At 41.1% G+C, this 27,566-nt stretch overlaps 2 protein-coding genes across 2 annotated transcripts; both read left to right on the forward strand.

Annotated features, from left to right (window-relative positions):
• Positions 1 to 6,624: 6,624 nt before the first annotated feature.
• LOC138969113 (iduronate 2-sulfatase-like) lies at positions 6,625 to 16,605 on the forward strand. Its single transcript, XM_070341822.1, has 8 exons — positions 6,625 to 6,859; positions 7,797 to 7,939; positions 8,644 to 8,821; positions 9,277 to 9,365; positions 9,678 to 9,888; positions 12,632 to 12,792; positions 13,191 to 13,317; positions 14,364 to 16,605. Exons 1-8 carry the CDS (start codon positions 6,778 to 6,780, stop codon positions 15,200 to 15,202), a joined length of 1,830 nt encoding a protein of 609 aa, XP_070197923.1. The 5' UTR covers positions 6,625 to 6,777; the 3' UTR covers positions 15,203 to 16,605.
• Positions 16,606 to 16,898: 293 nt separating this feature from the next.
• Positions 16,899 to 25,400, forward strand: LOC138969115 (iduronate 2-sulfatase-like). Its single transcript, XM_070341823.1, has 8 exons — positions 16,899 to 17,343; positions 18,416 to 18,558; positions 19,054 to 19,231; positions 19,758 to 19,846; positions 20,377 to 20,587; positions 21,609 to 21,769; positions 22,083 to 22,209; positions 22,761 to 25,400. The coding sequence occupies exons 1-8, from the start codon at positions 17,262 to 17,264 to the stop codon at positions 23,606 to 23,608; spliced, it is 1,839 nt and encodes a 612-aa protein (XP_070197924.1). The 5' UTR covers positions 16,899 to 17,261; the 3' UTR covers positions 23,609 to 25,400.
• Positions 25,401 to 27,566: the final 2,166 nt, after the last annotated feature.

The raw sequence follows: 27,566 nt of genomic DNA on the forward strand, positions 1-27,566 counted from the left end.
ACAAGACAACAAGTCGCGTAAGGCGAAAATACAACATTTAGTCAAGTAGCTGTCGAACTCACAGAATGAAACTGAACGCAATGCAACGCAGCAAGACCGTATACTCGTAGCATCGTCAGTCCACCGCTCATGGCAAAGGCAGTGAAATTGACAAGAAGAGCGGGGTAGTAGTTGCGCTGAGAAGGATAGCACGCTTTTCTGTACCTCTCTTCGTTTTAACTTTCTGAGCGTGTTTTCAATCCAAACATATCATATCTATATGTTTTTGGAATCAGGAACCGACAAGGAATAAGATGAATTTTGATAATAATTTTTATATTTTTAATTTTCAGAGCTTGTTTTTAATCCAAATATAACATATTTATATGTTTTTGGAATCAGCAAATGATGGAGAATAAGATGAACGTAAATTTGGATAGTTTTATAAAACAATTTTTTTTACAATTTTCAGATTTTTAATGACCAAAGTCTTTAATTAAATTTTAAGCCACCAAGTTGAAATGCAATACCGAAGTCCGGGCTTCGTCGAACATTACTTGACCAAAATTTCAATCAATTTGGTTAAAAAATGAGGGCGTGACAGTGCCGCCTCAACTTTCACAAAAAGCCGGAAATTACGTCATCAAAGACATTTATCAAAAAAATGAAAAAACGTATGGGGATATCATACCCAGGAACCTCCCCCCGTGTACACTACATTGGGTGTGCACGTTAAAGATCCCACGATTGACAAAAAGGTCTTTCCTGGCAAAATTGCTTAGGCACAGTTAATAATTGTCTACCTATACCCGTGTGACTTGGAATAATAGGCCGTGAAAGGTAAATATGCGCCGAAATGGCTGCAATCTACTGGCCGTATAAAATTTCATCTCACACGGCATCACTGCAGAGCGCCTAGAACTGTACCCACGGAATATGCGCGATATAAGACTCATTGATTGATTGATTGATTGAAATTTCATAAAGATCGGTCCAGTAGTTTAGTCTGAATCGCTCTACACACACACACGCACAGACACACAGACACACACACACACACACACATACACCACGACCCTCGTCTCGATTCCCCCCTCTATGTTAAAACATTTAGTCATAACTTGACTAAATGTAACAAGTCGCGTAAGGCGAAAATACAATATTTAGTCAAGTAGCTGTCGAACTCACAGAATGAAACTGAACGCAACGCAACGCAGCAAGACCGTATACTCGTAGCATCGTCACTCCACCGCCCGTGGCAAAGGCAGTGCACGTGGAATTGACAAGAAGAGCGGGGTATTCGTTGCGCTGAGAAGGATAGCACGCTTTTCTGTACCTCTCTTCGTTTTAACTTTCTGAGCGTGTTTTTAATCCAAACATATCATATCTATATATTTTTGGAATCAGGAACCGACAAGGAATAAGATGAAAGTGTTTTTAAATTGATTTGGAACAAAAACTTTTGATAATAATTTTTATATATTTAATTTTCAGAGCTTGTTTTTAATCCGAATATAACATATTTATATGTTTTTGGAATCAGCAAATGATGGAGAATAAGATAAATGTAAATTTGGATCGTTTTATAAATTTTTATTTTTTTTTACAATTTTCAGATTTTTAATGACCAAAGTCATTAATTAATTTTTAAGCCACCAAGCTGAAATGCAATACCGAACCCCGGGCTTCGTCGAAGAGTACTTGACCAAAATTTCAATCAATTTGGTTGAAAAATGAGGGCGTGACAGTGCCGCCTCAACTTTCACGAAAAGCCGGATATGACGTCATCAAAGACATTTATCAAAAAAATGAAAAAAATGTTCGGGGATTTCATACCCAGGAACTCTCATGTCAAATTTCATAAAGATCGGTCCAGTAGTTTAGTCTGAATCGCTCTACACACACACACACACGCACACACACACACACGCACATACACCACGACCCTCGTTTCGATTCCCCCTCGATGTTAAAATATTTAGTCAAAACTTGACTAAATATAACAACAAGTCGCGTAAGGCGAAAATACAATATTTAGTCAAGTAGCTGCCATTTTTCAGCAAGACCGTATACTCGTAGCATCGTCAGTCCACCGCTCATGGCAAAGGCAGTGAAATTGACAAGAAGAGCGGGGTAGTAGTTGCGCTAAGAAGGATAGCACGCTTTTCTGTACCTCTCTTTGTTTTAACTTTCTGAGCGTGTTTTTAATCCAAACATATCATATCTATATGTTTTTGGAATCAGGAACCGACAAGGAATAAGATGAAAGTGTTTTTAAATTGATTTGGAACATTTAATTTTGATAATAATTTTTATATATTTAATTTTCAGAGCTTGTTTTGAATCCGAATATAACATATTTATATGTTTTTGGAATCAGCAAATGATGGAGAATAAGATAAACGTAAATTTGGATCGTTTTATAAATTTTTATTTTTTTTTACAATTTTCAGATTTTTAATGACCAAAGTCATTAATTAATTTTTAAGCCACCAAGCTGAAATGCAATACCGAACCCCGGGCTTCGTCGAAGATTACTTGACCAAAATTTGAACCAATTTGGTTGAAAAATGAGGGCGTGACAGTGCCGCCTCAACTTTCACGAAAAGCCGGATATGACGTCATCAAAGACATTTATCAAAAAAATGAAAAAAACGTTCGGGCATTTCATACCCAGGAACTCTCATGTCAAATTTCATAAAGATCGGTCCAGTAGTTTAGTCTGAATCGCTCTACACACCTACACACACACACAGACAGACACACGCACATACACCACGACCCTCGTTTCGATTCCCCCTCGATGTTAAAATATTTAGTCAAAACTTGACTAAATATAAAAAGCAGACGCAACACGGAACGAATTCATCAGGAAAAGAACACAAAAGACAACAAAAAGCAGACGCAACACGGAACGAAATATTATTATTATTATGAGAGCTTATATAGCGCGAACCACAATTAACTGTGCTCTCCGCGCTTTACATATTAATTTCTGCCGTTTGAAATGGAATTTTTTACAGACAGACAGACAAACGAACATTTTATTACACACAATATATAACGCATTCACATCGGCCAGTAAACCTCAAGCCATTACGGCGAATAATTACTTTTCACGGCCTATTATTCCAAGTCAAACGGGTATTTGGTGGACATTTTTATCTATGCCTATACAATTTTGCCAGGAAAGACCTTTTTGTTAATCGTGGGATCTTTAACGTGCACACCCCAATGTTGTGTACACGAAGGGACCTCGGTTTTTCGTCTCATCCGAAAGACTAGCACTTGAACCCACCACATAGGTTAGGAAAGGGGGGAGAAAATTGCAAACGCCCTGACCCAGGGTCGAACTCGCAACCTCTCGCTTCCGAGCGCAAGTGCGTTACCACTCGGCCACCCAGACCACATATGCTGCTGTATTCTTTTCTTCGTTTACAATCAGGTGAACTTCAAAATGGCAGCTGTTGGCCAACGTTCGGCGTGTTGGATCGCTTCAGTGTTATTGTTGTCGCTGGCAGTACAGCGCGTTTCATCAGGTTTGTGAAATATCTTATTATTTATTATCAAAAAAATAATACTAACCGTTGGGGAGGCAAGCAATTGCAACATTTACTTTAGTCAATCTGTAATTGAACTCACAAAAGAAAACTGAACGCACTGCATTTTTTCACCAAGACATAACAATCCCCGCGGCAAGAAAATGGCTCACTTTTCCCGTGCAACAAAAAGTGAATTTGACAAGCCAGACAAGCTTAAGATGAAATCTTTTTTGGATCGATTTCTGAAGTTTTAATCGTAGTAATAATTAACCTATTTTCGCTAATTGTGATAACATTTTAAGAGTAAACATGACATTTGTATATGTTTGTAGATTCAGAATTTGATGCAATCAATTTTAAATCAGTTTGCGAAAAATCGATTTTTTGATATCTTTAATGAGCAAACTCATTAAGTAATTGTTAAGCTTCCGAACTGCAATGCAATCCTATAGTCCGGACTTCGTCAAAGATTGCTTGACCACGATTTCAACCAATTTAGTTAAAAAATGAGAGCGTGACGGTGCCGCTTCTCCTTTCACAAAAAGCCGGATATGACATAATCACAGACATTTATCACAAATAAAAAATAAAAATATTCTGGGGATATCATACTCAGAAACGTTCATGTGAAGTTTCATGAAGATCGGTTCAGTAGTTTCTCTGAATCGCTCTACACACACGCACACACACACACACACACACACACACACACACACACACACACACACACACACACACACACACACACACACACACACACACACACACACACACACACACACGCAAATCCAGCCAATGACAGAGAGACAGATAGTCAGTGGGTATTTCAATACTGTGGCATCGAAGTCATCCAAAAAATAAACATTCCGCCCAACTTTCATTTGAGCAATAGGCCTATTTCTGTTTACGCAGCGCTAGCGCTTTTGACTACTTCAATAATATCTTGATTTTGCCCGCTTGCATTTTGTTTAAAGCTTGTGCAACAAAATACGACATGAAGACGTACCCTAGTTAGATAAAAAGGTGCACTAACCAGTTTAGTGGGGTTCAATTGTAGAAGGTCCTTATATAGAACAAAGTTTATTGTTAACACCGAGCGCGTTTGTGTGTGTGTGTGTCACTGTGTGTGTGTGTGTGTGTGTGTGTGTGTGTGTGTGTGTGTGTGTATGTGTGTGTGTGGTGTGCCTGTCTGTCTGTCTGTCTGTCTGTCTGTCTGTCTGTCTGTCTGTCTGTCTGTCTGTCTGTCTGTCTGTCTGTCTGTCTGTCTGTCTGTCTTTCTGTGTCCGTGGCCGTGCGTGTGTCTGTGATTTTGTGTGTCGTTGACCATGAATATCATGTTTTACTGTGTGTTTCAATGTCCAAACTTCAGTGCTAATCGATTAAAATGTCTTCCGCATAAACATTTATCTATATATACTCACGGAATAAAATAACTTAACATGTTTTAAAATTTAATATCTCAAAATCGGAAAAAGTTGCAGGAGAGCGAGGTGGTACGATCATAGAACCATCAATTCCTGAGAAGAGGAAAAAAAACGGAATGTTCTCGGTTGCTTAGTTTTTTCACAATTGGTCCTCAAAGACGCATGGTGTCATTTTGGAGTTTACTAGACTGACGCCTAAGCTTGCCGACGCTGCCGACAGCCAGTGCACGCTGTGTGTGCTGTAAACAGGTAGGCCTGCACTCTTTGACTCTCGGGGCACGTCTACCCGTACTTGAAACCTGCAAAAGGTCTGCTGCTGATCCACGAATATTGCATGAAAGTCAGTACTGCCTTTGGTTTGTCCGTTTGTTTGTGAGTGAGAACAACTCACTAAAATGTTTCTTTCTCTTTGCCCAAAACTGTCCACTCTGTCTTTCTCTTTCACCATGCCACGAACGTGTGTGAACGATAGACTCGTCGCAATAGGGATGTTGAGAGGAGGGATGACTTATACTGATGTTGCTAGGAGATTCGGAGTGACCAGGCAATCAGTGCACGCACAGCGCTGTCAAACACACAGTGCTAAGTTTGTAAACTCCAAAATGACACCATGCGTCTTTGAGCTCAAATTGCAAAACAACGGAACAAGCCAGACTATTCCAGTTTTTTGCCCATAATGAGCAATTGAACAAGCTTTACGTTGGTACAAAAATCACTCCTGTAACTTTTTCCCATTTTGAGATATTAAATTTCAAACAATGTTAAGTTATTTTATTCCGTGAGTATATTATCTTTGTATTTCGATGTACTGAGCTATGAGTGTAAAGCTCAGTTTGCTAAATACATTTTTGGAATCCGCGATTTCAAAATTTGAATATAATTATATCTATATATATTTGTCATGATATTTGTACGTGTTATCTGACGTGCTTCTTGTTTTCGTATTATAACAGAGGTTATCTTTCATGCCACACAAGTGATTAATGGATTTATAAAAACTTGAAACTTAGAACTTGGCATCGTGTGTCTGTGTCTGTGTTTTGTTACACTGTCTGTCTGTCTGGCTTGTCTGTCTCTCTGTCTGTCTCTCTGTCTGTCTCTCTGCCTGTCTCTCTGTCTGTCTCTCTGTCTGTCTTTCTGTCTGTCTCTCTGTCTGTCTCTCTGTCTGTCTCTCTGTCTGTATTGTCTGTCTGTCTGTCTCTCTATCTGCCTGTCTGTCTGTCTCTCTGTCTGTCTGTCTGTCTCTCTATCTGCCTGTCTGTATTGTCTCTCTCTCTGTCTGTCTCTCTGTCTGTCTCTCTGTCTGTCTGTCTGTCTGTCTGTCTCTCTGTCTGTCTCTCTCTCTGTCTCTCTCTCTCTGTGTCTGTCTGTCTGTCTGTCTGTCTGTCTGTTAGTCTGTTTGTGTCTGTCTGTCTGTCTGTCTGTCCGTCTAGCCTTTCTTTTAACACTGCCGTCGCGAGAAGTGAGCTCGTTGGCTTTTAATCACTGTTCTGTACACAATGATATAGGGGCTTTTGCAGTTTTGACTCAAATCAATACCCGACTCTGTTCTTTGCAGCTCACACAAACCTACACGATCAGTAGTTTCAGGCGCCTGTGGGTGCACATGACTTTTGACGCCACCCATGAAAGCGTATAAGAGGAAGGCACACTGGTGTTTCGTTTTGTAAACAGGGTACTCCTTTGCTTAGTGTAGCACGATTGTAACATGTATACGCCAATAAAAAGCACGTCTTTGTGACTAAGTGCTTGGTTAAAATATTGATCTCAGTTTGTACCTTGTGTACTGCCTGTGTATTCCCTCCTCTATTTGAATTAGGTGAACTTGAAACATGGCAGCTGCTTTGCAACGTTCGGCGTGTTTGATCGCTTCAGTTCTGTTGTCGTTGATGTCAGAGAAGAGCGTCTCATCAGGTAAGATCAATGTCTTATTATTATCATTATTCAGGACTGCGTGCATAGCCTACTGTCTCGCATGTGTTGACTTGAGTGTAAATGCTTGTCTCTCACTGAGTGCGTGTCTGTGTTTGTCCGTCTCGGTGTGCCTGCCGCCTCCACGTGTGCTTGTCTCTATGAAAGCGCCTGTGTGTATGTGATTTGTGTGCGTGTCTTTGTGTAGTGTTTGTGACTGCGTGTGAGTGCGAGTACACACACAACCAAAGCTTCAGCGATATGCGTGTTCACACAAGGGCTATGACTGACAAGGCAGAAAAGGTCATGTTGAACTTTAGCCTTGTAAGTTCAGGAACGGTTTTCTAGTTCAGCCTCTAAGTTTACAGAACCTGCTCTTGTAAGCATAACAAATCATTGCAGATACCTTTGAACTTACGGAATGAACTGTATAGATGCCTTTCATTTACATGGTTTGAGAAGGAAAACATCGGCGCAGCCGTTTTGGTGCATTTTTTCGAAGGAAGGGACACAACTCTGTCAATATTACGAATGCGTTTTCTCTCCCGTGGCAGTCATTTTCCTCGATCAAAAGACCAAATTAATTATTCATGCTTAATTCTGGAGCTCAATCCGTCAATTAATTCACGATAAATATTCTTTGGTTTAATTAAAGGGACTTGTACAAACAAAAATGTAAAACAGTCAATAATGACACAGGACTGTGCGCTTTGAATTTTCAACGCTAAACATTACCGGCAAAAGCTTACAGAGACTTTGAAACATAGTAATCCCGAATGTAAGCTGAACCATTGGGAGATACAGAGACAGGTATGATTACGAAATTAACGAAATAGTTTATTCTACCTCAGGTCTTCAATACCAGCGTGTTATATATTAAACCATGAACTTGGCAGAAATGTATGCGCGTGGACATTTAAAAAGGTGATTATGTCTATAGAACTATCCCGACCCAACGTGTTGTTCCTGGTGGTGGACGACCTGAGGCCCAAGCTGGGGTGTTATGGAGAAACCAACATGGTCACTCCCAACATTGACCAACTCGCCGCCAAGAGCCTTGTGTTTGAACGGGCATACGTACAGGTAAGAAATCTTTGTAACGGTGCAAGCTTGAAGTCATACAAGACAGATTGTTTCTGAAATAAAAGAGTTGTATTTGTGCACGTTGAGCTTAGTCAGTGACCAAACAGTGGATTATTAAGTAGTCATATAAATCTGTGTAAAGACCCAGAAGCTGGAATATGCTAATTTTATAATTTAGAGAGTGTAGGCTAGTTACGTCTGTATGCTAAAGTGGGTCAATGACAAATTCAATCTACAAAAAGATCATTGTTCTGAAATTCATACCGTGATCTGAATTCTTTGCTTTATTTTCCCACATTGTGGTATTTGTATGATCCACGGTATTCTTGTCTATAAGAGCGCAAGAAATGATCTTAAACGCCAATGATGAAAAGAAAATGGTGTATCAGCCTGTTCGTGTCAAAAGCCTGTTTCAAATCATGGTAGCGCAATTGTTCGAACTATTCATGAAAATTCCTTCAGTGAAATGTCTATAATTATGACTCTTTAGACGGGCAATTCAATACAATTCAGTTCGAAACAGCTTTATTATCTGCATTGAAGACAAATAAAAATTACCGTGTCAATGAATACATTTAAGTCAGTATTGTCGAGTGGTTCCTCCTCCTCTCCTTCGCCGCCGCCCCGTCCTCCTCCTCCTCATCATCATCCGCCTCTTCATCCTCCTTCTAAGTCTTATCCTCCTCCTCCTTTTATTCTTGCAGCAAGCTCTATGTTCGCCAAGCAGAACGTCCTTCCTGACAGGGCGACGTCCCGACACAACACGCACGTACGATCTGCACGTGTACTTCAGAAACATCGCGGGCAACTACACCACGCTGCCACAACACTTCAAGAACAACGGATACATCACGCAGTCCGTCGGCAAGATCTTCCATCCAGGTATGATCATGCCCACAAATAAACAGCCCGAGTGTTTTCTATGCGCAGAGAAAAAAATGTAGACGAATTAATTTCGTAAAGTCCACGAGTGGCATTGAAATTAATTCATCAATAAAAAAAAAATCCAACTCACCACATCAAGCATTGAGGTGGTTGATTGTCGGTATGTGACCAAGTGGAGGGATGGTCTTCTCCCTTGTAAAAGCCTGGCCACATCTGAGATGGTCAGCCGAACTGTTAACGCGAGAATGAGTCTTCTTCTTCTTCTTGGCGTTCGCAGAGGTTACACGATCAGTCCAGCACTGGTGGCGAGAAGGAGTGACAACCTTCATCTTCGTTACTCGCCATGGAATGCGTGAGACATTTTGGAGGACACAGCTAATTCAGTCCCACAGGGCTGTTCACTGGTACGTATGTGTTATTTCCTACCCGCTGTATTTTTTCTTGTCTATCAGGTCCTACGTCTGGAAATACGGATGACTATCCCTTCAGCTGGACTTTCCCAGCAAGGCACGCCCCTTCACGCAAGTACTTTACTGACAAGGTAAGCGTCTTTTCTGTAATTCAATTTAATTCAATTCAGTTCAGTTCAGTTCAGTTCAGTTCAGTTCAATTCAATTCAATTCAATAGACGAATTCCGATAACTCTGTCGAATTTGTATGGGTTGTAAAAGAGGTAATACCCTTGATTTTTTTTCTCGGACAAACATTAGAGAGGCCAATCACTAGCGCGAGGTGTGTCGGAAACACGTTGACTTTATTTGTCAGAGGAAAAACAAGGGTATTCACTCTTTCGCAATCCCAACAAACCCGACGAAATTCAATTCAATTCATTTTACCTTAATTTAATCGCCAGATCTGCCCGGGTCCAGACGGCAAACTGTACAACAACGCCGTCTGTCCCTTGGAGCGATCCCAGATCCCTAGCGGCAAGCTGCCTGATGAAGAGAACGCTGACTTCGCCGTGTCCTTCCTTCAAAACAGATCCGTGGACCAAAAGCCTTTCTTCCTCGCTCTGGGCTTCCACAAGCCTCATCTGCCCTTCAGATATGATGCGAAGTATAAAGGTTTGAGACTTGTAAATTTGACATGCCTTTTATATATCAGGGAGGCAGTCCTAAGAAGTACAAGAGTGTGGGTTTACCTCGTGGAGAATAACACCGCGGAGTATAAAGGTTTGGTGAGTGTATATGTTACTTGCCTTTTATGTTACAGGGAGGTAATCCTTAGATACCATTTGGAGTGCATGAGTTTGTTTATTTCAAAAGTCGTATGGAGTATAAAGCTTTGTCGGTTTGGAATGTTCTATACCTCTCATATGTACCAGCGCGATACCCATTAGTAAGAATAATGTGCCCCCTACATTGTTTCCTGGACCATTGCTTCGGTTGCAAAAAATGTAATTACATTAAAAAAACAAAATTAAACAAACAGATGCCGATCTGTATGAAACTGTCTTAGTTAGGGGAAAGTCGCTAAACCTGGAACAGTTAAGGAGAAACAGCCGTACCAGACAAAAAAAATGGATATTGCAAAGCGTTCTTTATATTGTCACATACTAGACTCTATCAGTAAATAAACGAACCACATAAAATAAAATAAAAGTCAAGCAACTCATCACATTATTTTGTTCCAGGTTGGACGCATGGGTGTGTAAAGTGGAACACTGTGTTGTCAAACTCGGAACACATACATACACACCCTGACTCTCTTTCTAGCCCTGTCTGTGTCTCACACACACATATATATACACCCACACACTCTCATTCACACACAAACAAGCACACATTGCCACACACACAAGATAAATAAATACGTCATAACATTTTGATTAAGCCATTTTATGTAAATATCTTTTTTTCAACATCATATTTTGATTTTTACCAAGAAAATAACAAATCGGATAACAATTTAAGCCTTAAATGTAAAACAAAAAGATAAATAAGGGCTAGGTCTAAAAATGACTGAAAAACAAAACCTTAAAAAAAAAGAAGGAAAAAATAGGCAAAGAACCGATTTTGCAAACAATGTCCTTTGTCTTCTACTGTCAGCGCAGTCATCGTGTGATTACTGTGTGCACTTCTGGCACTATAACATATCCTCAGGGGAGTTGGTGCCACACATGAAGCAGTACCACAACATTTCGCAGCTTCATTTGTACCCCTCTTCTATATAAAAGATATAAAAGGGCTACCTGCCCAATTGACTAAATGTAAACATCATTACGCATAAAGTCTCAAAGCAAAAAACTAAGAACAGATTTAAGAACTGATTTTGCAGACACACAAAAATTGCTTAGTACAGATTTTGAAGTCCTTTTGTCCGCTGCTGTCAGCGCAGTCCTCGTGTGCCCACTGTGTGCACCTCTGGCACTCTATCATGTTCTCAGGGGAGTTGGTGTCACACATGAAGCAGTACCAAGTGCTTTTCCCCGGGATAGAACGCATCGTCGAGAATGTTCTCCTTTTTCCCCTTTGATCAGAAGGTATTCCCCTCTTGTTTCTCCGAGCAGAAGATTTTGTAGCTTCATTCTTTCCTCTTTTCTGTTGACCTGCACGCCTATTTGCAAGTGAAATCTCCAGCTTTTGCTTGTAAGGAGAAGGTTGTTTTTGTTCATGATGATCTCTTCGACGAGCTTGTGGTTGTGCGTTGCAGGACATCAGCAGCAGGTAAGCTTACATTTGCTGCTGACACCAAGCAATCATAATGACCAGAATCTCCATGTACAGTGTACAAAACAACGATGGGGGTGACGTTGGCAAATTTATTTCAGCTTCAAGAATGCTATTGATTAGTTCTTGTTCTATCTCTGGTGTTAATGTAGAAGGTCTTCCTGTGAACTTTACTTCTTCTTTTGCAAATGTGTTTGTTTCCTTCTAAATGACTTTTAAGAGTTGTGACAGTAACACCATATGCTCTTGATGCGCAACGCAAACCCATATCTCCGTTTTTCACTGCCGACAAAGCGCAGCCCATTTCTTCTGGTAACCACCGCCGTTCGGGTCTCATAATACTGTCAAACAAATCAATCAATCATTCAATAAAACTTATAGAAAGGAAAAACACAACAAAACCGAAAAGAGAATTGAATACGTGAATAAAACAGCAGTGTTCTGTTTATTGTTTGATGAGGGTAAAATGGAACAGAATGCGGCAAAGCTGGAACACTGTTCCTTGTTTGCCTCTCTCATGTGTTCCATCATTGCCACATATGGCACCTGCACGGATTTCGCGTTTTTCTGTTGGATACACGTGACGTTTCAAATCTTTTTTTCCGTTCAAGTTATTGCAAATCTATGAAGGTTTATCCCAGCAATCAACATTGTACGTGAACGTATATTGATAAAGAGTAATAATACGAATTGTAGACGGTAGAAATAAGAAGAAGAAGGAAGAAAAGTTCAAAAAAGTACCATTTTTTTTGTTTTGCCGGGATAGTCATTTTTTTTTGCTGGAATAATATCAAGGAATGTCACTAGACATTTCTGCAAAACAATAGTTCATGAATTGTTCCCCGTTGATCGCATATTGAGGTGTTCCAAGTTGGCCAACTGTTCCGGGATTGGCGACTTTCCCTTATTTCTAAGGGGTAACACTGAAATGACCCTGGACAAACCCAAGACTGTAACTAAGGCTTCCTATGTTTGCAGAGCTGTGTCTCACAATCTCCACTTATGGTTCACTATTGAACTATTGAACCACAGAACGGGGAAATTGGTTGTTCTAAAAAACGGTTTACTATTCAACACACTGCGCTGAGCAGAGTTTGTGTCACTCATGGGCCATGTTGTTGGTTTTGTTGCATTACAGACCTATACCCACTGTCGAAGATCAAGATTGCAGACAACCAGAATGTTCCCATGATGATGCCCTACGTTTCCTTCGCTCCCTGGGATTATCTCAGAACTTTTCAGGACATCCGGGCCTTGAATGTTAGCTGGCCCTTCGGCGTTATACCGAACGATTTTCAGGTGTGTGTACAGCTGATTTAGATAATTATATGCCAAGAAACACATATAGATACCGACAGAAAGAAAGATCACACACGACTGAAAAACACTCCCATGCAAACACGCACGCAATCACGCACGCACGCCAGCAGGTATGCAGCGACGCACGCAGCACGCATGGTCGCACGCACACACGCACGCACTCACACACTCACACACACACATACACACACACACACACTCACAACAACACACGCACACGCACACATACAAGCACACACATACACACACACACACAAACACACACACACACACACACACACACACAAACAAACACACACACACACACACTATTTCTTGTGTGTGTTTATTATTGTAACCAGTTCATTTGAAAGTGATCATCTCTGTGTTTTGTGCAGTACCTGATGCGTCAGAGCTATTCGGCCGCTACTTCTTTCACGGACGCTCTGGTTGGTCGAGTGCTGGCTGCTTTGGACCAATCAGGATTCGCCAACAATACTATCATCACCTTTCATGGTGACCACGGTACATAGTTCTTTGTGATGTTCTTCTATTTCTTGACCTTCAATCCTTGTATTGAGTTGATTCTGGCTATCTAAAATAGGTCTGTGTACGGTAGTGCTGGTCTCAGGTCGAAAACGCTGTGGGTGCAGCGTGGTAATAGTGCGCTCACGAGCGCTTTTTTCAGCTTATAGCTCTGGAAAGTGTTAAGTGAATTTGGTGCACGGATTAGCCATAGATATGTCCAAGTTTAGGCAAAATTTGACATATAATAACGATTTGTTCTTTGCCGTATAACTGGAGACCGCCTACTGTGTTTGGTAACACTCCAAGACACGCCTGAGCTATAAGCGTGAGCGTGATCGATTGCTTCCTTGCTTTTAACTCCAAATTTCATGCAAATCGACCAACACTGTAGTTATTAGCGATCAGAAGTGTGACGGACGGACAGATTCCTTTTACTGATATAGATGAAAGTGGACATGGCAATTTCTTTATGTTATGCTATCTAATCTTAAAAGATGAGTCAAATAATTTAAGATCCATTCAGTGTGGCGACGAACTTCACATGGGACTAAATCATTAGATTGCCCTAACAAGATAATCAGTTGTATTTGAACTTGAAGAAATGAAAGCAAAATCTATGTCATAAGCTTTAGTTTTTTCTCTCTTTGTCGTCCGCATTCCAAATATTGTGAACTATATTTAAGCTTTATTATCTACGTTGACCTATACATTTAACCTCCTGAATTATAAAAATAATCATGTAACGTTTGTAACAGCAGCCGTGTATGGTGACTTCGTATCAAGTTTGTGAAAATGATGACTTAAGAAGGTTTAATTCAGTACTGGAGCCAGTGGTTAGCAAAGTCAAATGTAGCTTTTTATTGTTTCTTACAAACATGATGGTAGTAATACGACGATACAAACAACAAAAAGCAACACTATACTGAAACATCCATCGAAATAAATTCTTCAATTTTCTTTTCTGTCCGCTTTGTTTTAAATAAGAGGTCATGACAATGTCGTTTTAGATATGCATTTTTGTCAAACATTCCATGTTTCCACAGGCTGGCACCTCGGTGAACACATGGAATGGACGAAGCACACCAACTTTGACATTGCCCTCCGTATTCCACTCATGTTTCACGTTCCCGGTGTCACTGCGCCCAAGTTGCCCCCTGGTAAAACGTTCCCTTTCAAAGACGCATTGAAGATGCCCATCGACGAAAATACAAGGCACACGAACAACCCGCTCACTAATGATGGCTTGGTGGAAGCTGTGGACATCTACCCTACTATTTCTGAGCTCGCTGGACTAGATATCCCCCCTACCTGTTCCCGAAACCCCTTCAGTGAAACTTTCTGCACGGAAGGTGCTAGCTTCGCCTCCCTTATCAAAAGCGTAGCAAAAGACGTCACAATAACGTCAGACACATTCCGTGACGTCAGCAAGTCGTCATATCACATTATGGACACCAACATTGCATCTTCAGGTTTAAATGACATGGGAATCGCGTCATCCAAAGGTACTGACGTCACCAGAATGTCAACAGGTCATAGAACCAGCAGAAGCAAAGTACAGTGGAAAAGAGCGGTGTTCAGCCAGTATCCGAGACCTTCCTTCTTCCCTTCACGTTCCACAATAGATCCATCTCTGAACGAAATCATCATTATGGGCTACACGATGCGCACGGACAAGCATCGCTACACGGAGTGGGTGGCCTACGACCACACGACCTTCTCTGCCAACTGGACGCACGTGTACGCCAGGGAGCTGTACGACTACAGCGCTGACCCTGAGGGCAACTTCAACGTGGTGGACGTGCCGGCCTACAGCGACCTGGCCGTGCAGCTGGCACAACAACTCAGGGACGGGTGGAGAAGCGTCTTGCCTGGAAGATCGTAGGCATGCAGATCTTCCGTGGATAAAACAAAGTAATTGTGTTTAGTGAAAATTTCCCGTCGTGGACGTGTTTTCACGAGTGATATGTATTCCATTTTGTGATTTTTTTTTTTTTTACTACTTTTTTTGCACATAAAATCTAAAACCGCGTGCTTCTAATTTTTTTTTTAACGAGAGAATGATAAATAGAATTGGCCATGTACAACGACTCCATGCAACGCCCGGGAACGCACACAGACACTGAGACATATATACAGGTATACAAACGCAAACACAAGGAAAAGACAGAAATATACAGAGACTGAAACATAGACACAGATCAGGGGTGTTCATTGACGTCGGCGGTCGGGGAAACGTCAAAACCTAAAAATTTCTTTCAAATCGCCGACTTCTTGCCATCCTGTCTTGCTAAAACTCTTGCTTGCAGTAAGTCGAAATTTCCCACGTGACAAGATAACTAGGGGTGTGTCTAAAACACGTGGACAAGGTGCACGTATAGAAAGCTTGCCTCACTAAAAACAGAAGTATTCATTTCACTCTTTTACTTCCCATACAAATCCAACAGAGTTTTTTTTCTCCAGAATTCGTCTATTGCCAAGCTGTAATGGTTAGTACACTAAGGACTACAAAAATAATACGAAACTTAACTGAACTGTTATAACTATTTCGGCAAACTTGCCGAAGAAAGTTGTATTGGATGCTAGCAACGCCGTTGCAGACGGGCAGATACACTGACCGACACAAGTTTATACGCAGAGACATAGGCACAGATATACAGATACGGAGACACAAACATGCAAATATATATACAGACACAACAATACAGACAATACAGACGCACAGACATTCAGACGCAAGCATACTTGCATGCACAAACACAGAGAAGAAGCACACACGCACTCGGACATACACAAACGCGCGCACAGATGCAGACAGTAAAAGGATAAGGATAAGATTTCATATAGTCCTGTGAGGTTACACTCATAGAAATTCGGGCTACTTTCTCCCTATTGCACATAGTATAATATGTATATTATACATGCAGATTGTACATGCAGGCATTCAGCCGTCATTCAGTCTTTTACATAACCACACAGAACAACTGGGTCTACATTTCATTTTAGAGATAATTATGTTTATGCAGCGTTTTTAACTATGGCAAAATGACCTTGGTTTTGTTAGCTTCTCGATTACGAGAAGAAAAAAAAACTCGTTGCATATCACAGGCAGAAATGAAGGCTTACCCCAGATAGATAAAAAAATAAATAAAAAAAGATGCATTAACCAGTTCAGCGGTCTGTGTGCGCCTCTATGTGTCTTTGTGAGTCTGCATGCGTCAATTAGTACATCCGCGCGCGTGTGTGTCTGTGTCTGATTGTGCGTGTATGTCTGTGTGTGTGTGTGTGTTTGTGTGTGTGTGTTTTGCTATACCTGAAATTGCGTGTGTGTGTGTTAGTATGTGTGTGCGCGTGTGTGTGATTGTGATTGTGGGCGTGAATGAGTGTGTGTGTGTCTGTGTGTGTGTGTGTGTGTGTGTGTGTGTGTGTGTGTGTGTGTCTGTGTGTGTGTGTGTGTGTGTGTGTTGTTCCCATGTCTGTCTGCCTGTTTGTCTGTCAGTATGTCTGTCTCTCCGTGTCTGCGTGTATCTGCTTTTACAGAGTACGTCTGTCTGTCTGTCTTTCAGTGAACATTAATGTTCACGACAAGTCAACGACAAGTCAACTCTTTGTCTTTTACTGTTTGCGGCTGATTCAAGCCAACACGATCAGTCATTTCCAGCGCCTGTAACTGCACGAGACTTGTTACTCCCTTCATGGAATGAATAAGACATGGGCAAACTGCTGATTTGTGTTGTAGCAACTGGGTACTTCTTTGGTTCGTGTCGCACTACAAGAAACTGGTATGTTTGTGTGTCTCTATTTTTTAAACCTTAAAAAGAAAAAAAATATTTAAAGAAAAACTCGTGTTTGTGACTCAATGTGTAGCAAGATATATTGACCCCAGTTTTCGCTTTATATGCTGCTGTATTCTTTTCTTCGTTTACAATCAGGTGAGCTTCAAAATGGCAGCTGTTGGCCAACGTTCGGCGTGTTGGATCGCTTCAGTGTTATTGTTGTCGCTGGCAGTACAGCGCGTTTCATCAGGTTTGTGAAATATCTTATTATTTATTATCCAAAAAATAATACTAACCGTTGGGGAGGCAAGCAATTACAACATTTACTTTAGTCAATCTGTTGAACTCACAAAATAAAACTGAACGCACTGCATTTTTTCACCAAGACATAACAATCCCCGCGGCAAGAAAATCGCTCACTTTTCCCGTGCAACAAAAAGTGAATTTGACAAGCCAGACAAACTTTTAAGATGAAGTCATTTTTGGATCGATTTCTTAAGTTTTAATCGTAGTACTAATTAACCTATTTTCGCTAATTGTGATCACATTTTAAGAGTAAACATGACATTTGGATATGTTTGTAGATTCAGAATTTGATGCAGTCAATTTTAGATCTGTTTGCGAAAAATCGATTTTAATGACAACTTTAATGAGCAAACTAATTAACTAATTTGTAAGCTTCCGAGTTGCAATGCAATCATATAGTCCGGACTTCGTCAAAGATTGCTTGACCACAATGTCAACCGATTTGGTAGAAAAATGAGAGCGTGACAGTGCCGCCTCAACTTTCACAAAAAGCCGGATATGACATCATCAAAGACCTTTATCAACAATATTAAAAAGACTAGAAAAAGTCTGGGGATATCATACCCAGGAACTCTCATGTAAAGTTTAATGACGATCGGTCCAGCAGTTTTCTCTGAATCGCTCTACACACACGCACACACACACACACACACACACACACACACACACACACACACACACACACACACACACACATACATACATACACCACACCGTCATCTCGATTCCCAGTCAATGTTAAAGCATTTAGTCATAACTTGACTAAATGTAAAAACGACAGCTACCTTTTGGTTTTTTAGCATTTTTATTTATCATTCAGGACTGCACGTACACTATCTCTTGTTATAACTTTAGCAGATACACTGACAGGTGTAATTTCTAATATGACAAAACAGCTAATTTTGCCTCAGGTCTTCATTTCTTCATTGTAGAAAACCATGTGCACTCGACGGCTATATAATTATGTGTATGACAAATAAACGCTTTGAGAGTTAAAATGCTTAGTATTTGCTTAGAACTGTCCCGACCCAACGTGTTGTTTCTGGTGGTGGACGACCTGAGGCCCAAGCTGGGATGTTATGGAGAAACCAACATGGTCACTCCCAACATTGACCAACTCGCCGCCAAGAGCCTTGTGTTTGAACGGGCATACGTACAAGTAAGAAGTTCACGTAACAGTGTACGAAAAATTGAAGTAATTCAAAACGATTTTGTTCCCAACACACAAAAAATGTCTTTCTGCACACCAAACTTTGTCTGTAAAAACAATAATATAAAATTGTCATATATGTCCGGATGAAGGTCCGGAAGCTGAAATATGCCCATCTAATAATTGTGATCGCTTGTGGCTGGGAATTCTGACCTGGGCTAATGAAAATGTCAAGGTATAGAAGTAGCATTACTCTGAAACTGATACCATGATTAGTATTCTTTGCTTTGTTTTCAAATGACCACTTGTTAACGCTATGTGTTTATTATGTGTGCCTCGATCTTTGCCAACAGAACTATTTACAATGTCATTAAGTGTTCAAAACTTTCTACAGAAATGTGATCACAATGTGCTCTCTTCTGTTTAGAGTGATCGAGTGATTCCTGCTCCTTGTCGTCCTCCTCCTCCTCATTCTTATTCTTTTTCAACTTCTTTTAATCACAGCAAGCGCTGTGTTCGCCAAGCAGAACGTCCTTCCTGACAGGGCGACGTCCCGACACGACACGCACATACGATCTGCACGTGTACTTCAGAGACATCGCGGGCAACTACACCACACTGCCACAGCACTTCAAGAACAACGGATACATCACGCAGTCCGTCGGCAAGATCTTTCACCCAGGTATGATCTAGGCGAACAGAAAGCTTGATGAGCTTCGTGGTCAATGCACTTGTACCTCTCAGGCATTCTCATGGAGTACACAATTAAAAACCTGATTGAGTGCGCGCTTTCCAATCTTGTAGACGGGCACGTGGCACTCTGTTTATGGTTAGGAAATTATGTAAAACGGCGAGGGAGAGGAGATGGGCACTGCTACATAAAGTTATTCTAAACAGTACTGGTTCGTCTCTTCTCTTTCACGACCGGAAAGTTAGCATGTTAAGAAATGTAATCGTATTGGCAGGTGACAAAATCAAGAAAGTGGCAATATCATTTTGACTTTTGTCAACCGGATATGCCAACAGAAACACATAGAAAATTACCATTAATCACGTAAAAGGGTACAGAAGGACTGCTGCAAAACAAGAACAGCTTAACTTAAATATACCCTTAATCACCATTACTCATCATGGGCTTTGTGGGACACTTTGGAAGACACAGCTTAGAGGGTACGCGAACGAGCTATAGCGGTTCATGTCTATATCAGGTTCTACGTCTGGAAACACGGATGACTATCCCTTCAGCTGGACTTTCCCAGCAAGACACGCCCCTTCACTCAAGTACTTTTACGACAAGGTGAGAGTGAGTGGCAGCACTGAACACATGAACAATTTGGTACAGACGATGATGAAGATGTCTACGACGACGACGACGTTGATGCTGCTGCTAGCTGATGCTGCTGCTAGCTGCTGCTGCTGCTGCTGCTGCTGCTACTAGCTGCTGCTGCTGCTGCTGCTGCTGCTGCTGATGGTGATGGTGATGGTGATGGTGATGGTGATGGTGATGGAGATGATGATGATAGGTTGTCTAGAAAGATCAAATAATAATCTGTTTTATGCTTCAGGAGGTAAATGTATAGTTCAAAATAGAGAATACAACTTTAATTCGGTTAATAAACACCTGGCTTAACATGGTGTAGCTGCGTTTGTTTTCTCTGTGACTTAAGTTCTGATATCACTTAAGTAAAGTTTGAATCTGCAACACTTCCAGGCACAACTTGGCCAATTCAGAGCTCTCACGTGTGCCTCCATAAAATTGCTTCTTTTCTCAATTCATTCGGTTTTTTTTTTTCGTTTATTTATTCTTTTCTGTCTTGTAACCACCAGATCTGCCCGGGTCCAGACGGCAAACTGTATGACAACGCCGTCTGTCCCTTGGAGCGATCCCAGATCCCTAGCGGCAAGCTGCCTGATGAAGAGAACGCTGACTTTGCCGTGTCCTTCCTTCAAAACAGATCCGTGGACCAAAAGCCTTTCTTCCTCGCTCTAGGCTTCCACAAGCCACATCTTCCCTTCAGATATGATGCGAAGTATAAAGGTATGGATACTGTACATTTGGCATACTTCTCGTGTTTCGGGGAGGTAATCCTGAAAGGTATTTGAAGTACAATTGTAGGGGTTGTTGTTGGGTGTTTTTTTCAAATGCTCTGTGGATTTTGAATATTCGATGTCTCTCAGGTTTCGGGGAGGTAACTATAATCGGAATTTGCTTCTTTCTGAAGCCCAACTTGATTGAATTACAATTAGTTAAATCCCCTGTGATGACCTCGAGGTTTCAAACGGAAGCCATGCAATTTCATGTGTAAATAATGATTCCTACTTTATTTCTGAAAAATATCAAAACAGTTTCCGTGTTTTTTGTTCACACAAACATTTCTGGTTTCCAGATATGTTTATAGGTAACCATGTACGGTGCCCATTCGTGAAAATTAAGATTAACGTCCCCTATGCCGTTTCATGAAGCATTGCCGAGGTTGTGAGAGGTTTCCCGAATGCTGCAGGGGTACATGGGCTGGCGCGGCGAGAGTTGAAATTAAGCATGTGAAAGGGGTATTTTTGGTTTTTTTTCTTCACACAAAAAACCACATTATGCCGGGTAACACTCAAATTCGCCTGCCGCCAATCCTATTCGTCGCCGCCGTCCCGTCGCTTTATGGAAACATAGCTTAAAGGGGGGAGGGGGTCCAAAATCCAGGGCCAAAGTACCCCCATCCCAGCCCTGCAGTGTTATTTGCAAACGGGTGAACTTCAACTGACCCTTAAAAGATCCTAGACTGTAGCTGAATTTGCTTATGTTTGTGAAGCTGTCTCAAAATGTTTGCTAATGTGAACCAAAAACAATGCAATAAGTTGTCAGGGAAAACGGCTGACTGTTACACGCACTGCACTGAGTGAACTCAGTATCTGAATGAATCATTGAGTTTATTTTGTTTCAGTACAGACTTGTACCCACTGCGCTATTTTGAACGAAAAACGAAGACACACTTTTTTAATATTACAGTTTACATTTCCACAATCTGTACATGTATGGATTCTCATGTTGATTTGCTTCAATACAGACCTATACCCACTGTCCAAGATCCAGCTTGCAGACAACCAGAATGTTCCCATGATGATGCCCTACGTTTCCTTTTCTCCCTGGAACAACCTCAGAAGATTTCAGGACATCATAGCCTTGAATGTCAGCTGGCCCTTTGGTGCTATACCGACAGATTTCCAGGTTTGTACATAGCTAAACGAGATAAGGACCCCATACACCCAAACACACACGGATACAGAGAGGCAGACGCGCACACTTATAACTGCCAATTAAACACACGCATACGCATACACACACATACATACACACACGGCCGCACGCATCTACGCACGCACGAACGCACACACACACACACACACACACACACACACACACACACACACACACACACACACGCGCACGAATTAGTTACTTCCTTTCCAGAATGCAACCCTTAAGGCATTTCCTGCCTTTTTTGTTGTATTTTTGTAGAATGTGCGTGTGTGTTGTGCAGTACCTGATGCGTCAGAGTTATTCGGCCGCAACGTCTTACACGGACGCTCTGGTTGGTCGAGTGCTGGCTGCTTTGGACCAATCAGGATTCGCCAACAATACCATCGTCACCTTCCATGGTGATCACGGTAAATAGTTTTCTTTTGCTGTTCTTTAGCCCGAATCTTTTTGTCTTGATGTAAATTGGGCTACGTCCAGAATTAGCTCCGTGGATTGAACATTTTGAAATACATTCAGTTTCACGAAGAGCTTTACACCGGGCCTTATTAGGAGCTTGATTGCCTTCAATATTTTTGTGTTAGTTTGGACGCCTGTATTTTAACAGCATTACAGTAATAGTGACCGTTTTTATCAAATGTATCAACTTTGCGAAAATGATCATTTCAGAAGGTGTGTGTATTGGATTTAATGATTGGCAAATTCAAATGAAACTCTGTGTTTTCTTGAAATGTGTTGGTAGTTTAACAACTGCATCAACGACATGTCAACTGCATACTAATACATGCATCTGAAGGCCTTAATTTTTCGTTATTTCTTTACATTTAGTGAAGTATTGACTGAGGGATTTATCGAGGGCGGAGGGTGAGGTTTATTTTATTGTTCTTTTTAAATAAGAGGCTAATACATTAGACTTCAGACATGCAAAAAAGTATGTGTCACAGATTCCATGTTTCCACAGGATGGCTACTCGGGGAACACATGGAATGGACGAAGCACACCAACTTTGACCTTGCCCTTCGTATTCCACTCATGTTTCACGTACCCGGTGTCACTGCGCCAAAGTTGCTCCCTGGTAAAACGTTCCCTTTCAAAGATGCATTCGAGCTGCCTGTCAACGAACATACAAGTGACACAAAAGACCCTCTCTCTACCGATGGCTTGGTGGAAGCTGTGGACATGTACGCAACACTTTCTGAGCTCGCTGGGCTAGATATCCCCCCTACCTGTTCCTCCAATCCTTTCGATGAAGCTTTCTGTACGGAAGGTGCTAGCTTCGCATCGCTCATCAAAAGCGTCTCGGAGGACGTCACAACAGCGTCATACATAACCAGTGACGTCAGGAATTCGTCATATCAAATTATGGACACCAACATTGCATCTACAGGATTCACCGACATGGGAATCGTGTCATCCAAAGGTACTGACGTCACCAGAATGTCAACACGTCACAGAGGCAGCAACGTCATCGGGAGCAAAGTACAGTGGAAAAGAGCGGTGTTCAGCCAGTACCCCAGACCTTCCTACTACCCATCGAACACCACAATAGCTCCACAGCTTTTCGAAACCATCATTATGGGCTACACGATGCGCACGGACAAGCATCGCTACACGGAGTGGGTGGCCTACGACCACACGACCTTCTCTGCCAACTGGACGCACGTGTATGCCAGGGAACTGTACGACTACAGCGCTGACCCTGAGGGCAACTTCAACGTGGTGGACGTGCCGGCCTACAGCGACCTGGCCGTGCAGCTCGCACAGCAACTCAGGGACGGGTGGAGAAGCGTCTTGCCCGGAACATCGTAGGCATAAAGATCATAGATGTGAACAGTGATGTGTTGTGATGTATGTGTAACGACAACCTTAAGCCGCCCTGATATGGCCCTTCGTGGTCGGCTGGGCGTTAAGCAAAAAAAAACAAGTCGCGTAAGGCGAAATTACTACATTTAGTCAAGCTGTGGAACTCACAGAATGAAACTGAACGTAGTCCGCCGCTAGTGCAAAAGGCAGTGAAAGTGACGAGCCTGTTTGGCGCGGCAGCGGTTGCGCTGTGCTTCATAGCACGCTTTACTGTACCTCTCTTCGTTTTAACTTTCTGAGCGTGTTTTTAATCCAAACATATCATATCTATATGTTTTTGGAATCAGAAACCGACAAGGAATAAGATGAAATAATTTTTGAAACGATTTCGGAAATTTAATTTTGATCATAATTTTTATATTTTTAATTTTCAGAGATTGTTTTTAATCCAAATATAACATATGTATATGTTTTTGGAATCAGAAAATAACGAAGAATAAGATGAAATTGTTTTTGGATCGTTTAATAAAAAAAATAATTTTAATTACAAGTTTTTGATTTTTAATGACCAAACTCACTCATTAGTTTTTAAGCCACCAAGATGAAATGCAATACCAAACCCCTGCCTTCGTCGAGGATTGATTTGCCAAAATTTCAATCAATTTAATTGAAAAATGAGGGGTGTGACAGTGCCGCCTCAACTTTTACAAAAAGCCGGATATGACGTCATCAAAGGTATTTATCGAAAAAAAGAAAAAAACGTCCGGGGATATCATACCCAGAAACTCTCATGTCAAATTTCATAAAGATCGGTCCAGTAGTTTAGTCTGAATCGCTCTATACACACACACAGACACACACACACACACACACACACACACACACACACACACACACACATACACCACGACCCTCGTCTCGATTCCCCCCTCTATATTAAAACATTTAGTCAAAACTTGACTAAATGTAAAAAGAGACAACCTTAAATGTCCATTGTCATGGTTGCGTAATTTAGATGTAATGTCCTCATTCGCAGCAGCGGCAAATGGTTTTTTAAACACATATTTTGTCGATTTGTAGAGTTCTTTTAGCCCAATAAACGTTTGTGTTCGTGATTGTGCTTGACGTTGGTGGCGAAAGCGCTGATCACTGCATGTATGTTTATTCGGTCTGTGTATCTGTATATCTGTCTGTCTGCGTTTCTGACACGCCATTACTTTATATGTCTGTATGCCTATGTTTCCAGACACATCGAAGTTAAGTTTTAATTAAACAAACGAATAAACCCTTGCTATTAAATTGCTCTGCAAAAAAACATGATTCTTTCTGTTTCTCCAGGTAAATATCAATTATCATTAAACATAATTTTATTTTGCTGAAACAAAACAAGAGTCCAAAGTGTAAAATAATCTCGAGGTGGTGTGCACTAGAAACCGCCTAACTGTGGTAGAGCAAGCGCTGGGTCAGATTGGTTGAAATTGTGATCTGTTTGAAATTTCAACCAATCCGACCTAGTGCTTGGGTCCCACCCACTTGGGCCCTTTCTCGTGCTCACCAGCCAGGTCAGACATGGAATATTTCGTGGGAAAAAGTAACTGTTTATCAGCTGTAAAACTTCATCTTTTTATTATAGCCATTGTCCTTTTGGTTGAAGGGTGCCTCGAGAGTTTGTGGTGCACGCTGCAACGACACAGAGCCATAAAGATGTCATGTATGGTTGTCACGCTGTTTGAACGTGTTCTAAATATAGGAGGAGTCAACTAAAACTAAACAGAAGGTTCAAACTTCTCTGTATCTGTATATAGCGTATTGCGAATGTCAGTCTGTATCGTCTATTAGTAGTCAATGAAAGCCCTTAATGCAACGTACCCACACACACACTATACACACACACACACACACACTCTCTCTCTCTCTCTCTCACACACACACACACACACACACACACACACACACACACACACACACACACACACAAACACACACACACACAAACACACACACACACGTGGACACGACTTGTTGCAACATAGAATATTATTTTCATTTTTAAATCATGGTACATCCTTCAAAAGAAATTTAATGAATGTTTTTGATATCTTTTATGCTTAGCATTTTCTGTTGGTTGATTAAAATACACACACACAAACCAGCAATCACGAAATTCTCTCCACTTTGTCTCTTATTTTTTCTGTCAAAGGTTTTCGAGGAAATAAATGCGCAGAGCCAACTGTCAGCAAGCAGATTTTCGTAAAGTAAAAATGTTCTTTGATTCAAACTTTTTTCTCTCATACAGGCAAATATTTATTAAATATATAAGTAAGCTTTCACAGGTTTGTGCAAATTTAACTGTTTGTCTACAGTTTAAGAAGAAAAATCCTCGTCACATGTTTGAAGTGCCTTGGTAAAAGTAATGCCCTAACAGCTCCTTTATGTGAGAAAATGACGCAGCGATTTCTTAAATGACAATGAAATTGAGGTCGCCAAATTCAAAATGTCGATTGAGACAAACATTTAAAGTAAGCTTACAAATATTCACACAAAGCAACGACGTTGTAAGCCTAGTACACAATCACATTTTGTGAATGATGAAAAAAATGCGATAATTCACATGCAATTGAAATCAAAGGCACCAACTTCAGAGTGACGATCGATACCGACAAACGCTCAAATTGCGCTTACAAGTGTGCACACAAAAGCAACAATGATTTAAGCAGCACGCGTGTGATCTCATTTTGTCAATGAAGAAAGTGCCATAACTTAAATGAAATTGAAATCAAAGGCGCCAAAGTTAGAGTGACGACACAGACAAACTCTTACAAATGTGCACACAGAGCAACAACAAACAAAGCAGGATCTCATTTTGTGAATAAAACAATAAATTGTGAACGCAAAAGACAAACGCAAGACAAATAAGTGTTGATGACCAAGGTGTGCATCGTGCATTATCCCGTGACAGGTTCCAGCACGACCACCCCAGCCTGGTTCACCGTGATCCTCACTCGCTCGATTCGATAGTCCATCGTCACTGGAGAGTTCTCCAACACACGAAAAATCTGAAACATAGTTGTGAGTTTTGTTTGTGCATTATTTTTTTTTTTAAATCGTGTTGTTTTTACGGTGTTGTTTTTTTGCTTTTTTTTTCTTTTTTTTGATTTACTTTTATTTCTTTTTACATTCAGTCAAGTTTTGACTAACTGTTTTAACCTCGACGGGAAATCAAGACGAGGCTAGTGGTGTGTGTGTGTGTGTGTGTGTGTGTGTGTGTGTGTGTGTGTGTGTGTGTGTGTGTGTGTGTGTGTGTGTGTGTGTATGTGTGTGTGTTGTTCCCATGTCTGTCTGCCTGTTTGTCTGTCAGTATGTCTGTCTTTCCGTGTCTGCGTGTCGTCGCGATATAACCTTCGTGGTTGAAAACGACGTTAAACACCAAATAAAGAAAGAAAGTGTCTGCGTGTATCTGCTTTTACAGAGTACGTCTGTCTGTCTGTCTTTCAGTGAACATAAATGTTCACGACAAGTCAACTCTTTGTGTTGTTTTTACGGTGTTGTTTTTTTGCTTTGTTTTTTTGTTGTTGATTTACTTTTATTTCTTTTTACATTCAGTCAAGTTTTGACTAACTGTTTTAACATCGACGGGAAATCAAGACGAGGCTAGTGGTGTGTGTGTGTGTGTGCAGGGGCGGACGAGGGGGGGGGGGGCACATGGGGCACGTGCCCCCCCCCCCCCCCCGAAAAAAAAAGAAAAATAAAAGAAGAAAAAAAAAGATTTTTCTATGCTGATTCTATGACCATTTCTAAGTTCAGATGGCACCATTTTGCTTCTTTGGGCGAAAATTCACTTTCGATTCAAAGTGCCCCCCCCCCCCTTACAAAGCAACTGATCCGCCCCTGGTGTGTGTGTGTGTGTGTGTGTGTGTGTGTGTGTGTGTGTGTGTGTGTGTGTGGGTGTGTGTGTGTGTGTGTG

The sequence above is a fragment of the Littorina saxatilis genome, linkage group LG6 (genome assembly GCF_037325665.1).
Source record: "Littorina saxatilis isolate snail1 linkage group LG6, US_GU_Lsax_2.0, whole genome shotgun sequence".
NCBI classification, from domain to species: domain Eukaryota; kingdom Metazoa; phylum Mollusca; class Gastropoda; order Littorinimorpha; family Littorinidae; genus Littorina; species Littorina saxatilis.

What these genes read in the sequence shown, in the direction of transcription:
- LOC138969113 (XM_070341822.1), top strand. Translation starts at nt 6,778, where the DNA reads ATGGCAGCTGCTTTGCAACGTTCGGCGTGTTTGATCGCTTCAGTTCTG. An exon ending in CGGCAAGATCTTCCATCCAG is followed by an intron (nt 8,822 to 9,276) that starts GTATGATCATGC and finishes CTTGTCTATCAG; the next exon opens with GTCCTACGTCTGGAAATACG. An exon ending in CACCTTTCATGGTGACCACG is followed by an intron (nt 13,318 to 14,363) that starts GTACATAGTTCT and finishes ATGTTTCCACAG; the next exon opens with GCTGGCACCTCGGTGAACAC.
- LOC138969115 (XM_070341823.1), top strand. Translation starts at nt 17,262, where the DNA reads ATGGCAGCTGTTGGCCAACGTTCGGCGTGTTGGATCGCTTCAGTGTTA. An exon ending in AGTACAGCGCGTTTCATCAG is followed by an intron (nt 17,344 to 18,415) that starts GTTTGTGAAATA and finishes GTATTTGCTTAG; the next exon opens with AACTGTCCCGACCCAACGTG. An exon ending in TCAAGTACTTTTACGACAAG is followed by an intron (nt 19,847 to 20,376) that starts GTGAGAGTGAGT and finishes TGTAACCACCAG; the next exon opens with ATCTGCCCGGGTCCAGACGG.